The 15,333-nt window shown below is 59.2% G+C and overlaps 1 protein-coding gene across 1 annotated transcript; it reads right to left on the bottom strand.

Annotated features, from left to right (window-relative positions):
- Window positions 1-9,405: 9,405 nt before the first annotated feature.
- Window positions 9,406-13,934, bottom strand: LOC128917639 (adenylate cyclase type 10-like; the record flags this gene model as incomplete). The annotated part of the gene is made up of 7 exons (XM_054220986.1): window positions 9,406-9,587; window positions 9,674-9,750; window positions 10,342-10,463; window positions 10,577-10,606; window positions 13,348-13,379; window positions 13,518-13,622; window positions 13,913-13,934. Coding segments are annotated over 7 exons (570 nt in total), but the record flags the coding sequence as incomplete, so codon positions are not given.
- Window positions 13,935-15,333: the final 1,399 nt, after the last annotated feature.

The raw sequence follows: 15,333 nt of genomic DNA, 5'->3' as shown, positions 1-15,333 counted from the left end.
TCGGCATCGCCCATTGCCACGTAGTGGCGAGCCAAAGGCACAAGCACCGATTCCACGATGGCTCGGCATTCACACCAGTGTGTGCCGTTGTGCTGCCTGTCGGTCTCGTCGGGCAGCTCAGTTGTCTCTTCGCCCTCTGGCAGAAGCCGCTCCGCCACACTAGTCAGAGCACCGTTCCCAGGGGAAGAAGAGAGCAAAGAATGCACAGGCATCACCTACACTGGTCTTTTGCCCCACAGAGAGGCCATCAAAAGCCCTTTGTTCAAAAGAGAGCGCGAGCCCACGGGCAGGCATGACTCCTACAGCTGCTTTGTAGCCAGGGAGAAGACGACAAGCTGGGCTTTCTGTCACCTCCCCCAGGCAAACCACCCGGCTCCCTTGTGGTGGCTTTTCGCCTGCAGATCTTGTAGCGCTCCTCTCGAGGAACTGGAAAGCAAGGCCTGCTCCAGGGTAGTGTGACCATCACTAGGAGCCCACGGGCTTCCTCCAGCACTGTCTCACCTCCGTGGCCATCTCTTCCCCGCTCCCACCTCACAGAAAGCCTCTTCCTTAAGCTAGAGTCACAACCGGCAGGCAAATGCCAGCGCTTCCTTGGTCTCCTCTGGAGACCCCTGAGGCCCCTGCCTTTACAGAGAATCAAACCCTTGTCTGCTCACCCAGTTTCCTCCTCCATGAAAGCCTGCTGCTCTGCGGCATCTGCAAAGAAAACAGGGGGTTAGACACCTCCTCGCCTGCCCCAGGGGAAGAGCTGCTCTCGCTCTCCCACTGGGCTTCAAGGACCCTTGCGAGGGTGCCGACACGCTGAGCAAAGTCTGCGGTGGTTGTCCTCAGCTCCTGGGCTCGTCCCCGGCAGACCTCCTCCCAGCCGATCCCCAGCATACACCCCTGGGCTCCTGGAGGGCCCGGGCTGTGGAGCACGGTGCACAGCGTACCCCCAGTGGCGTGGGTCCTATCCTGCTTCAGCTCTTCTCCAGCCAGCACCAAGGCCTCCCAGCTGCATGAGTCGCCTCCGTCGGCAGGGTCCCGACAGCTGCCTCCGTCCTGGCTGCTGGTGACGGCGAAGTGGTGGAAGGCGACAAACTCCCCTTGGCCGCAGCTCCTGCATTTGTGCGCGTGCTGCTCCAGGAAGGCGGCACACTTGCCGCGCAAGGCGACTCGCTGCCTCCCGGGACACAGCTCGTACGCAGCCTTCTGCAGCAGCGGGACGCAGAAGGCCAAGACGCCAGGCTGCTGCTCCTCGGTCCTCGTGCTGGGAGAGGGCCTCTGCACACCTGCAAGGCAAAGGGCCTTGGCATCAGCCCCAGCTCAGGGCCGTCGCAGCCGGGGCACGAGAGTCATGCCTTGGCGTGCACCCTTGCCAGCCAACCAGCACTGCTGCACACCGAGCCTTGCAGCACGGGGCAAAAGGGCCCAGCTTGCCTTGCTGACGCTAGCCCAGCCCCGCGGACACAGCGCTCAGCTGCGCTCCAGGCAGGAGCTGGGCATGTCACCACCAGCCCAAGCAAGCCCCGTCCAGCACTTTCTCCCTGCTCTTGGCAAGGCAGTCCCCAGCCTCCTGAGCTTCCTCCTGCGCCACAGGGGAGTCAAAGCTGAATAAAAGCCCGTCAAGGGCCCCGGGGCAACCTGGAGAGCATCTTTGATCAGGTGGCTGGGAGAGGATGTCAGGGACTCCACACGCCCTCCCGTGCCTGCGCTACGAGCAGCACTCGGGATGGCACTTGGTGGGAACCTCCCTCCAGCGCAAAGCTAGCGGGCTTTGAGACTGACCCGTAAGGTCTTTGAACAACCCATCGCAAAGAGCCGTGCCTGCCTGAGCCCCAGCCACCCCTCACGGCAGGGGAAGCGCACCATGCCCTGGGGAGCCCTGCCGGGACACAGCTGGGAGCTCCCTTGTCCACCTGCCCGCTACCACTTACTGCTCTCCACCTGCGAAGAGGTGGCTGGCCCCTCGGTAGGATCTTGCACATCTTCTGGCACCTCTGTGTTTTTCAGCCACCTCAGGATGTTGTCGCTCACCAGCTCGTCCAAGGAGGAATTCATATGGGTCCTGAGGCCAGTGGGAAGGATGTGCAACAGGAGCTGGGTGGTAAACACCGGCCCGATGATGGCTGCAAACTTCACAACCATCCGCGTCAGCGGCTGCATCCGATCCAGCTGAGTCAGCGCAATCTCTGTCAAGAAGAAACAACACGTCTCTCTTGCCTCTTCCCCATGCTGAGGCTGGAGAGGCTGGAAAGTTTCAACCCATGAGATGGGGTAGACTTTGGCCTCCTCTCCTTGCGGCTGCACCTACTGGGCAATCGCAACCCAGGGTAGGCATCTTCAAACTGGCTCCGCTCCTGATGGAATCGCAGGCCATGAGGCCTGGGGAAAAGCCAGATGCTCAAACAAATGCTCCCCCACCGAGGGCAGGGAGGGCAGGACCCAGCAGGTATGCGCATCCCATGATGTGCCCTGCCAGATCTGGAGTAGGCTTTTGCCCAACAGCGCACACAGACAACTTTCCCCACATCACAGGTGGACACAGAGCTCCCCACAAGGCTTGCCTTAACTTGGCCAGACAATACTATTCCTTTCTCTTGGTTTTCTTTTTTTTTTTTTTTTTTTTTGGACAAAGCCACTTCACAGCAGGAATACTTTAGCATGATGTTTCTTCACAATTCATAACAAATGTCTATGGCCAGAGAGGTTTGGTTTGGATTAAGTGCCTTGAGACCAGCATTAGCTGGGGAACTTAAAAAGAGAACAGCAACACAGATGCTGCGTCAAAGTTGGGACAGAGGCAAGTCAAAGCCTTTTCCCAGCAAAGTATTTGTTTTGGTGAGAAAAGGGAGCCATTTCAGTGTTGCACGGATAACCTTTTCTCTCCTACCTGCTGACGGAGAGCAGCCAGCAGGCTCACAGGAGGGGAAAGCGGCTGCCTGCAGCCCCAGGCCTGTTTCTGGTGGGACCGGAGCCGCCTTCCCAGCAGAGCCCCCACGCTGAGAGGGTGACTCTGCAGCACACGGATGCCCGGCCTCCCTCCAGCCCCTGCCCCGGGAAGGAGCCCCAGCACAGCCGACAGCCGGCAGAGCGGCGCTCGGCTCCTTACCTTTCAAGGGGATGGGCAGCGCGGTGTTCTCCAGGGTCACGCCTGGCCTGAGGAGGCAGACCCTCCCGTCATTCCCCGCCTCGGAGCTCCAGGTTGCTGCGAGGGATGAAGCCTCGGCTGCAGATGCTGGGCGGAGCAAGAGAGCACCGATAAGGCAGTTCGCAAAGCGACTCGCAGCTCGCGAGCGCTTCACGATTCACTTGGGATGGGACAAGTCGCCCCCGACATGGTCCAGTGCCTGCCCTGAATGTGGTGGTCATGAAGCAGAGCAAAACAGTTCCCACCAGTTCCCAGCCAGGGAAACTGCTGGTGCTAATGCAAGACGTGGCCTCAGTCCTGGCTCTTCCCAAGGCCGCGGCACTCTGGCTGGCATTGCTCTCTCGGATGGCATTACCACCGTTTTCTTCCGTTACCGGCACTCTTGTGGGGATTTACGGTTTGGCATTCAAGTTTCCTGGGCTCGTCCCTCACCTCAAGCTGGCGTTTGTTCTCAAGTGAGCTAGCCTTTGGCCAAGTTAAACTGCATGCCCATTGGAATGCCTAAGAAACACCACAAGCACATGTGCTTCGGAAGGATTTCCCCTGTGTTTTAGCCCCACAACCCCCGCCCCAAGAATGTAGGTCCCTCCGAGCCACCAGAACTCACTGCCCCTGCTTTGCCTGTCCCAACAGCAAGGCGCACAGGAGCCCGCACCTCCGCCAGACCAAGATCTGACTCTGCCCAGAGCCACGGGGGAACAACGGGGCAAGACTCTGCTGTGGAGAACACGCCACAGCAACTCGCTAGTCGCAGCCAAGGTGCTTACTGATCAGGCTCTCCCAGTTGTCCTTTGCTTTTCCAGACTGCCTCCGGGTGCAGAACTGGAGCATGTCGTTGGCACGAAGGCAGCGCAGCAGCTCCTCGCAGTAATATGGGATCCCTGAGCTGGTTCGGATCAGGAACCTGCACAGGAGCAGACCCGTCGGGGACCAGCACAAGGAAAGTAAGGTGAAACACAGTTCAGGTGGGCGGCCAGTCACTCAGGCATACCAGGGTAGCCAGCATCTTCATCACAGCTACACCTCACTTTGGAAAGGGATCGTCCTCCCACTGCCTTGGGATTTTGTGCCCCCTGAACCCTCCAGCCTTTGCCGAAGTCCACGGGAAAAGAATTGCGGACAATGCCCAAAGCGCAGAGCAGCGAGCCCTGCCTTTCTTCTCCTCAGGAGCCTGGAGAGGATGGACCTCTGCCCCGGGGAATCTCCCCCACAGCCCAGCCACCCAGACCAAGGCCTTTTCTGTTCACACCCAGACACAGCTGGGCTCAGGACTCTTCCTCCCTTCCTCCCTGTGCGGCAGCCAAGGCTGACACCTCCCAGGCTGGGTGTCTCGGGAGTTGCCCGCTCTCAGCGCACACCCACCAGGGTGAGGCATAACAAGCCGCCCACGCCTGGCACTCGCTAGAGTCCGGGATGCTTCTAGCGGCCCTGCGCTCCCTTGCCTGGGGGGCTGATTCCCTACCACGGTCAGCAGAGGTTCAGGCCCTCAGGAAGAGCTCCCCTGCCTCCAACTTACCTCACCAGATCCCTGGGGATGCTGACCACTCCGAGCTCCTTGCAGACTTTCTGCATCACAACTGAAGCTTTCAGCTTGTCCAGATGAAGATAAGTGATTTTCTGGGACGTGGCGTTGTCTGCTGCGGCTTTGCGAAAGCTCTCTGTTATCTCGTAGCCTGGGGCTAAGCTCATGACCATGAAGAGGGAGACCTTTTGGAGCACGGGTGACATGATGAACCAGGAGTCAGGGTCGATGAAATGGGCATTGTCGATGACAAATATGCCAAAATCTCCTGTAAGGGTCTGAAAAAAAGCAGGTTGCTCTGAGGGGAATCCAGTGGATTCTCAGCTGTCTTGCAGGGGACGAGATTTAGCCTCCGTCTCTTGAGAGGATGCTCTGAAGTCTCTCCCCAGCCACTTTCCCGCTCGGAAGCTTACTGACTCTTTGAGACTGGAGGGTCATACCTAACATCACTTGCCCTGCAGAAGGAGGGAGCTCGGGCAAGGGAACCCAGAAGACATTGTTCCTCCTCCAGGGCACACTTTACGGGAGGAAAGTCCTCGGGTGTGTTTGTGGGGCTGCGGGGGGAAGTGGGGGGGCGAGGGCTTTCTCGGGCTCTGACGGGCCATGACCCAGGTGCGCAGTCATCCCGCCTGCTCACACCTCAGTGGTACAGAGCCCGCAGACGGCAGGGTTTTTCCTTCTCTGACCCAGGGGGAAGGAAGGAGAAATGCTCACCTTCTCCAGCACTTTCAGCCGAGTCGAGTGCAATTCCAGTCTTCTTTGAGTTTCATCCATCTCGCGAACATTGTCCGAAATGGGGAACTGGCCAGAAAAGCAGAGTCAGGGAGAAACACGGCTCCGGGGCTCGGCACACCTACCCAGCACGCAAGACCGCAGAGCCCACCGTCTCTGACAGCCTCAGCACCTCACCTCTGCCCAGCACAGGGGCAGGGAGCCGCAGCGGGGACTCCACCCAGAGCCTAAAGCAAAGGCCCTCTGCTGAGGGTCTCTGCAGAGCTGGGGCTTGGGCTGAGCCGGTTCTCTGGCTGTGGGAATCGTGGGCTGGCTGGGGCAGACCCCTCGCACAGCGGTGACCTCGGCACGAGGTCAGGAACAGCCGCTCTCCAGTGCCACTTCCAGGGTGCCGAACAAGGCACCGGGCACTGCGGATGCGGCGCAGGACACCAGCCCCACAGACAGGGAGCCCCCCGGGCCCAGGCATGGCAAATGCACACTGTGACCCCCGCAATGCCCACCCCGGAGCTAAGGCACTCCCAGCAGCGTGCCCACTCAAGGTCAGACCCAGACAAGCTCAGGAGAAGGCCTTCTCAACGTCCACAGGGGCCTCTGGCTCTCACCTTGACACCGAAAATGTCATTGAGGAGGCAGTAGCTGCTCTCTTCGATTGTCCCTTGCAGCTTTGTCTTCAGCACGCGCTGCCTGTCGCCGCGCGATTCACAGTCCTGGAGGCCCAGGGCCCTGGCCATCAGCATGCGGATGGCAGAGAAGGGCTGCCTCATGTCGATCTCCAGCAGTTCCAGGGCAACCACCCTGCGGTGCAAAAGCAAAAGGCACTGAGATTCCCCACAGCCCCAGCCTTCTAAGACAAGAGGGGCGGAGGTGCCCTTTGGGGGGAGCTCTTCAGCCCCCCATCTCCAAGCGCTTCCCACAGAAGGCCAAGCCTTTCCCTCCTCGTACGAGAAAGGGCACAGAGGGGCAGTTGCTGCCAAGCCAGCGGGAGAGCCGGGTCCAGAGCCTGTGTCTCTGCAGCGCCGGCCTAGGTCTCCCTACGTGCCCCCTGCAGAGGAACTCACGGGGCTGAGAGGCAAGAACGGAGCAAGTGGTGGGTTTGCCTTTGGGCTCCAGACCTTATCGGTCTGCCTGCCAGAGCACAGGCCCCCGTGCTCCTCCTGGGAAACACGCCGAGGGCGAGCAGGGCTTCTGAGACAGGCAGCCCTGCTGTCTCTGGGGTCTGGAGTGGGATGAAAAGCACTGAGCTTGGGCTCTTTCCTTCTATCTGCGCCTGACCCAGGGGTGAAGGAGGAAAGGCCGTGGCTCCAGAAGCCACCTCCAACTCCCCAAAGAGGCAGAGGCGGGAGCGGAGCACGCAGGTGCTCCCAGGCAGTGTCTCCAGGAGGCTCTGTCGGGAGGCTGCAGTCCAAGGGCCAGGTACCCTGGCAGAGGGGCTGGAGCGTTTCGCGGCTGTCAGGGGATGGGCAGGGGCAGCGTCGCAAAGCTACAGGTGGAAAACCTGTACCTGTGGCCAGCATCCTGGCCTAGAGAGGCCAGTTCAGCAAGTAAGTGGCTCTTTCCACAGCCCATCGTGCCCTCAACCGCCAGGATGTTCCTTTGGCCTGAATCCCTATAGGCGTTCAAGCAGCTGACAAAGAGGTCAGTCTCCTGCTTCCGACCTGCGAAGACAAACCAGAGAACGAGCTGCTGGGGGCGTGCTGAAAAGCAAAGAGCCGTCCCTTTTGCGGGCACCCTCCACCGCAGCTTCCCTCCCCGCTACCACATCGGCCAGCCTGCCGGCACCCAGGCCTCCTTCCCACCTGCTCGTCCACGCTTGGGCACCTCTGCCTTCCTCAGAGCAGTCACGGGGCCACCTGCTTGCCTGCCCCACAGCGCAGCCCCCTCGCCCTCTCCCCTATCCCACAGGCACGGAGATTCTGCCGGCCCCATGCGACTCCCCGCAGCGATCCAGCACGAGACTGTAAGGGATGACTGCAGCCGGTTCAGGCAGCTGCGTCCCAAACAGACTCAAAGCATCTCCTCGCTGTGCCGTGAGCTGCACAGCACCTCCCAGTAGCTAAGGCAGCGTCGCCAGTCCCGTTCTGGTTTGGTCCGGGCTAGAGTTAATTTTATTCAGCAATAGCCTGTACAGGTCTATGTTTTGTATTTGTGACCAAACATCGCTGTTGATAACACAACCAGGTTTTAGTTATGGCTGAAGAGCGCCTGCGCAGCGTCGAGGCCTTTTCCATTGCTCACGCTGCCCCGCTGGCGAACAGTCTGGGGGTGCACAAGAAGCTGGGAGGCGGCACAGCCGCCACAGCCGCCACAGCTGACCCCAACTGCCCAAAGGCCTATTCCAGACCATACAACGCCGTGCTCAGCAAGAAAATCCGGCGGAAAGGAGGAAGGGGGGACATTCGGAGTGATGGCATTTGTCTTCCCAAGTCACCGTCACACGTGATGAAACCTTGCTTTCCTCGAAATGGCAAGACGCCTGCCCGCCCATGGGAAGCGGTGAACGAATGCCTGATTTTGCTTTGGGCGTGTGTGCAGCTTTTGCTTTCCCTATTAAGCTGTCTGTATCTCAGCGCACCAGTGCTCTCACTTTAACCCTTCCGATTCTCTTCCCCATCCCACTGTGGGGAGCGAGTGGCTCTGTGGGGCTGAGCTGCCAAGCGGGGTTAACCCACAACAGGGCCCAAAACATTCGGCAAGACCCCGAGTGAATACAGGCATCCCCTGCCTCCTGACATTTCCGTGTCTTCGCCCAGATGCTGCCAAGAAAGCAGCTCTGAGGAGTAGAAGGAGGAGAACCCACCGTCAAAACTCTCCATCGATTTGGCAGAAGGAAATCTCTTTCCTGACCCCAAAGACAGGGATCAGTTTAGCCCCCAGGCTGTGAGCAGCTCCGCAGTTGAAAGCAACCTTCCTACCAGGTCTGGAAGACAGCAGGGAGCAGCAGGCGCCCCACCTCGTTTTCCACCCAAAGATATCAAGCAAGCAGAGACCAAGACAGGCGGCGCTTTCTTAGGGCTGCTGCAGGCAACACCATCCCTGGTAAAAGCCTCTCCCTTCCCACCAAGGCACTAAAAGTTACCAAGGGGAAGAACCTGGGCTTCAGAAGAGCAAGGCGTTCTCCACCTACCCAGCAAGGGGACGTACTCCGACCTCTTCTTGGTAAGACCCACGCCAAAGATGCTACAAGCAGGGGAAAAGACAACACAAGTCAATGAGATGGTGAGAAGCCAGGGGACCTAGAGAAGCAGCCTGGCGTGGTAGGGAAGGAGGTGCTCCTCGGGTACCGGCTTTTCTCTGGAGCAGGCTGTTATCCCCTGCACGCTTTCCCAGCCAAAGTTCAAGCTGACACGCTACGACAGCTTCAAGCGTAAAGAAGCCCAGCGGCCACGGTGGGACAGAAGAACATATCAAGAGTCCATCCCCAGAGGCCAAACCCAGAGAAACAGGAGAAGACACGTGAAAGAAGCCAGGGCGTGCTGTTGGCTGGGAGACAGCTTTACCACTTTGGCCAAGAACACCAAGCGTCTTTGAAAGGGGGACTTGTGTCCCTGAAGGGCTTGGGACGCCAAGCACCTGGCACCTTTGGCTCAAGTCTTCCCGCAGTCTCAAAGAGACGGCAGTGGTAACCTTCAAACCGTCCTCTAAAGGGAAGGTGAAATCCTGGCCCAGAAGAGCTGAGATTTCTGCAGGAAGACCTGAGGAAGAGTGTCCCGATGGTCCACGTTTCCCCATGGGGACCAGACTGGCCCAAAGCTTCCTGCTCGGAGCAGCTGGGACAGAAAACTCCTTGGGTCAGCATTCCCAGGGCACGTGGTGGAGCAAGCACAGCACGGAAAGCACAGCCCAAAGCCCTTTAGACCCAGCCCACAAGGCCAGGTTGTGTCTACCAAAACAGACAAACCTTCCCCATGCCTGTGGTTTCACTCCTGCTCTCTCAGCAGCTGGAGACAGCAGGGGAGAGGGGCAAAAAGCCTGCCACGCCAGGGCTTCCGACCGTCTCGGAGGACACTCACCTCTCCTCGGTGACCCCCACGTATTGATAGACAGGGCCAGGCTGCCTGAGGCCTTTCATCTCTCTCTCAGGCAGCTCCTTGAAGTAGGAAGCGGGCAGCCGGGAGGCGGCGTAGGTCACTGCATCACAGGACACCAGCCCAGGGTAGTGCACCATCATCCGGGCAGCCAAGTTCACCTTCCGGCCAAGGACTGCCAGAGGGAGAGCACGCGTTAGAGAGAGCATGCGTCGGTGTGGCCCGTGCCACCAGCCCCGCGGCACCCTTCCAGGCCAATACCTGTGTATTCGTGTCTCAGCGGGTGGCCAGTGACTCCGCAGAACATCGTCCCTCTGGTAACTGCCACAGACATTGTCCTGGCACACAGAGAAACAGCAGGGCTTGAGCAGCGCCCCAGGCGCAGTCCTGCCCGCCTGGCTTCTTCCCTTCCCACACCTCCCCTCGGTGCCAGCCTGGGCCACCGGCTGTGCTGCCCTGCCAGCGTGGGTCTCGGGGACGTGGAGAGCTCAGGGGTGCAACATCTGCAGGTTGCAAGGGACAAGGGGCAGGGGCAGAGCACGGGCAGGGCCACAGCCCTCTTGTGAGCAAAGAGAGAGGGAAGAAGGCGCCCGCCATGTCACCGCCTGGCGATGACAGCCACTTGGGATCAGGTGGCTGGGCCCCATCCCCGTTCATGGGGCAGTGGCCCAGAAGGGCCTGCCTCTGGCCGCAGCGGCCTCTGGCCCTCACGAGGGCTCTTTCCAGCACGGTGGCCAGCAGAGTGTGCTTGGAGGGACTCCGTCTGGCTGCCGTGGGCTGAGCCCAGGGGTTGCCTGCACCTCTCAGGGCACTGCCTCCTTCCTGCCAGGGACAAGGGAGAGCAAGCTAGAAGGCACATCTCTTTCTGGGAAGCCCCCTTGCGCCGTCCCAGGCAGCATGCACCCCGCCGACCCCCGCCACACACTCACTCTGTTTCCTTGAGCATGGTGGAGCACGAGTTGAAGATCTCCAGAGCACTCTGCAGGGCGTGAAGGCTCTCGCAGGGCAGCTTGTTTCCAGGGAGTCCCAGCACGCAGAGGAACGTGCAGCCCTGCCCAGGACAGATGTGGAACATGTTGCTACAGCGCCTAAGAGGGAGTCTCTCCCTCGCGCTCACTGCCCACCCTCTGGCGCTGGGGGAGGCCACCGTTCCCCCCCACTCACTTTATCACACAGGAGGACTTTGTTGATGTGGCCCTTGTGAGGAGAGAGGATTTCTAGCATCACCCTGCTGGCCTCCTTGAGGACGGTGCTGAGATGCTCCGAGCTGGTACCTGCAGCAAGCTGCAGCTGGACAAAGATGCAGGTGACTGGCCGTAGCTCAGAGAGGAGGTCCATGGGCAGTCCTGCATCGAGCTGGAAGACAAGAGCACGACGGCTTCACCAGCCTGCTCTCCCGGGCTCTTACTGCCCACACCAGTACCGAGGGAGAGCAGGCGTGCTGGCGATAGCGGGTAATAGCAGAGGAAGGGATAAATCCTCCTCTCAGTGCAAAAGGGCGGGCAGGCCGCCCAGCCTGCGGCAGGCAGACGCCGAGTCATAACACAAATGACAAAGGAGAGAAGGCTGCTCCGCTAACACGCCATCTGGGGACCGGTATGGACATGAGGGGAGACCCTCAGGGATGCTCCAGGGACTTCAGGGGAATCTCCCCTTTATCCCACCATCGTGTCCGCGGCACACCCAGAACCATAGCCACGGAAAAGACAGAGGGACAGGAGTCCTCCTCCTGCCACCCATGTCTCTCTGAGGACAACGCAGACAATGGTGCAGCACCGGTGCCCCTGGGCTCAGTTTCCCTGCGTTGTCATCGCAGGGCGCATTTTCTTTGACTGGTCTGTTCCCGTAAGAGCTCCATCTCTGCAAGGCACCACTTCTTCTGCCCTCCGAAAATGCAGCCCCCAGCAGCGGTGGCCTTGCCGTACCTTCCCGAGAGCAGCGACTGGTATGTACTTCCTAAGCACATCCTCGGCGTTCAGGTCACTGGGCAAGAGAAGAGCAGGCCTCATGGCACCTGAGGAGAGAAAAGGCAGGTGGTCGCTGGGTGGACGGGACTACGAGCTGTTGCAAAGCAGGGCCTGGCCCTGGAACCGGGGGAGAAAGAGTCTTCTGCGCTTGCTCATGTTGCCACCTCCAGATGCTGAGGGCAGAGCTCTCCCCTGGAAGGAGGAGGCGGCAGCAGCCACCGCCCTGGGAGGCCCAACAGCCTGAGTGCTAACGGACAGAGGGAAGAGGGAGGAGGTGGTTCCTCTCTGGCCCCTGAAGCAGCAAAGCCCCACCTTTCGGGACAATCACAGAGCAAGGGGAAGTGGGCACTCACCTTCCCTTTTTGAGCGGTGTCTCACTGGGTCTTGTACGAGCTTGCGTAAGGCGTCTTGGCATTCGGACCAAGGCATCGGATCCATGCCCGTCACCTGAAGACACACAGAATGAAAGCACTGCCACTGGCCTCCCCAGGACTCCCAGGGGACAGAGCCTGCCCTCCACCGTCACTGCCCAGAGAAGGGGAGAAGTAGCCCACCTGGCTGGATGGGACAGCAGTGCTTCCTCAGAAGCACCGGAGCTGGACAGCCATTCTCCAAGCATGCCCATCTCCAAGCAACCACAGCTCCATGGCCCACAGAGGACATTGCTGCTGGGGCTCAAACCCTCCCAGCGCCTCCTGACCCCTCAAAGCAAGAAAGCCCAGCCCACGGTTACCCTTGAGATGGAAGGACAAGACCTTCCCCTGCCTGCCCGCTTTCCCACCTACAACTCTCTCCACATTCATCTCCTCAGCCTTCCGACACCTCCCTCCTTCATGGCCAGGCCCAGGCCCTCAGAATGGCTCTCGAGGCCGTCCCATCCACCTGCCTGCACAGCTCTTGTGCCTGCGAGATGCTTGGTCCTCAGCCGGTGCTGCTCACAGAGCTCCCAGCAGGTTGCCGAGAGGACAACTTCACCTGCACCCGCAACCTCTTCGGCGTCACGAACTTCAGCCAGGCACGGGCCAAAAATGCAGAAGTGTTGCCAGCTCTCATCTCCGAAAACCAGGAGGCTCATGGTCCCTGCAGAGACCCCTGGGGAGAAGGAGAAGCAGAACTGACACAGGAACATTTGGAACTCCACAGCCCCCAGCATCTCGGCTGCTCAGAAGCTCCTCTGAAGCCCAGCGGGGAGACGGGCATTACGGAGGGGTAGAGCATCCTCCCTCCTCCTGGGGGAGACGCTGACACGAGTCCCTAAAACAGGCGTCTAGAAATAGACGAACCGAGTTGACATTGAGAATGTGTTGAGTGCGCCAGGCGTCATCCCCAGCTGCCTGCCCCAGAAGCCCAGCAAACCAGAAGCACCCTGTGGCATGGCAGAGTGCCACACAGCTGCGTCTGGCACAGCGCCCGTACCTATCTTCAGTTGGATCTTCTGCCCCACATCTGTGTCACGCCTTCCGTACTTCTGGATCTGCCAGATACAGTGCAGCACCAGGCTGATGGTCCTGGCCACCTCCTGGGGTGGTGTTCTCCACAGCACCAGCACAGCACCTCCTGGGGAAAGGGAGGGAAGGTAAAGGCTCTGCCGAGACCTGACTCTCCCCGACCTACGGTCTGGTTCTGCAGAGACAGCAGAAACCAGCTGCCGTGCGGAGGAAGATGGGCTTGTGGGAGGCCATCGTCCTGGGGGACCATGTCCTGGGCACCGGGACACCTCTCCTATCCCGGGCCAGCCACAGCAGCAGACGGCTGGCAGCGGTGACACCCCCTGTCCCGAGCGCTCCTCTGCAGCTGCAGCACTGGAGAGAGGGCACTGCTGGAGGGGTGCGTGCGTGGCCAAAGAGCTGGCTCAAGGCGCTGCACAGAGCCTCTTGAGAAGGAGCGCAGAGCAAACGGCCGCCACAGGAGTTAAATGCTACAGCTCAGTGCCCGAGGTCATCGTCGTCCCAAGAACCTACCAGCAAACTTCAAGATGTCTCCTCCAAAAATCAGGAACTCTGTGGACAGAGGGAAGAAAAGGCAGAGTCATGTGGACACCTTCTTCCAGAAGCCACAGAGCAAGGCCCTCTGCCAGGCTGCCTCCACCCTCCACCATCACGGCCCGATGCCACACAGTCCTGCAGCACGGCTCCTACCCTCCAAAATGTCGCACAGGTACTCATTGAGCGTTTGCGCCAGCTCATCAGTGCCTCTGTCCACGCCGCTCCTCTGCACAAATTTCTCGGTCAACGCAGTGAAACCTGGAACAGGGACATCCAGAAATCAGGAAATGCCCATGTGGGCCAAAAGACCTGGCAGCTGTTTCCACGATGCCCGGCCCGAGAGCCTGTAGGGGACACCTTCCCGTGCCAGCTCCGCACTGGTGGCAGCCGTGATGGACCGCCCAAGGTCACCCATCCCGCTCTCTGTGGGCGTCCCAGCAGAAGACCTCAGCAGTGACAAGATGACCACTCTGTCTGAGGGGCTCCAAAGGGCCTGCTGTGTCCCCACACGGCTCATGTCCGTGGCTGCTCCTCCCTGCTCCCCCCACCTGAGATATCCGCAAAGAGCAGCACTCCGTGGACACTCTGAGTGGTGTCGTTGCTCCTGAGGGAGCTATCAGCAAGGAGCGAGGGGAGGAAAGCGACTGCTTTCTGCAGGTCCCCGTAGTGACGATTCCTCTCCCAGGCAGAAGCCATCGTCAGCGCCCTGTGGCACACGGGGTACCTCAGGAGAAGACGGCCGTGCCCAGCCGGGAGGAGGACGAGGACCTCACTGCACAGTGCAAGCTGCACACTGGGCCCGGGGCCTCTGTGCGGGGCGACTAGCCCTCCGCCTTCCCGGGGTGGTCACAGTCACCAGGCGGCGGCCTCCTCTGCAGGTCATCGCTTGCCCGGCAACTCACCTCACGCATCACAATCGGCTCGCAGTGACATCTTCCGTCTGTCACCGCCATTACCCGGTGTCCTGCTGTGAGCGACACAGCACTAACTTCTCTTGTAATGCTGGGGAAAACTGCACTTCTAGAACTCTCTTGTCTGAATTTGGGAAAATATGTACTTCATAGCCAGCTAGCCTATGGGGGATTAGCGGTCTCGGTGCTTTTAAGCAAGTCATTAAACTGTCATTATTCTTATAATATCTCTGGTATTTTCTCCCAGAGGTATTAAATATTCCTTTGTGGTCACACATTAGGGCAAAAATAGGCCTTGTACCGGTGGTTTTTTAGCAAGAAGAAGCGTCCTAAGAACAGGATTCCAACACGCAACTCAAAATATGACTTTCTGGGTTAAAATTGCCCACGCTAACAAGCTGCGCCTCGCTCTAACGGCTTTATACCTGCTTCTGTATGAGGCGAAAATTCTTCTTATGGATGTAAAAAGCCTCTTTAAACAACTGCTCCTCCACCGGTGTCCAAATATCTGAGCCTAGGAATTAACCAGCGACACGCAAATTATTAGAATCGGCATCCCGCGCCTCCAAAAGCCCCAGAAAGGGATTAAAACTTCTCCTTTCCCCACCCCAAAAGAATATTTTTAAGACTCAATTCAATCGGAGCAAAAGGAATGCCGGGATCTGTTCTCCTCGTTTACCTGTGTAATGATAATCAGCCAGGGGATGGGATTCGGGTCTCCGAGGCGGCCCACCATGCAGCCTCTCTGCCGCCTCCTGCGAGATTTCATAGGGAAAAAAGACTTAAATTCCTCTTCCGGAGGAGACAAAAGGGAAATTCTCACTCCTCGTGGCGACGCAGCAGATGCTGAGGGGTGTTAAAGCCCTTCTTCGAAGAAGAGGGAGCAAAGCAGACCCGCTCGGGGCTCACCGAGGGCAGACCTCGGCTTTTAGCTAACATCCCTTCATTTGGGCGTAATTCTATTCTCCATCCCAAACCCTTAGTGATGCACCAGGAGAGGGCTCTGGAAGCCCAAGAGACGTTAACGCAGCGACAGGCATCACCCAAGAACCTCCTGC

This window comes from Rissa tridactyla, chromosome 14 (genome assembly GCF_028500815.1).
Source record: "Rissa tridactyla isolate bRisTri1 chromosome 14, bRisTri1.patW.cur.20221130, whole genome shotgun sequence".
In the NCBI taxonomy this organism is placed as follows: domain Eukaryota; kingdom Metazoa; phylum Chordata; class Aves; order Charadriiformes; family Laridae; genus Rissa; species Rissa tridactyla.
This window is presented reverse-complemented; position numbering and strand designations above follow the sequence as displayed.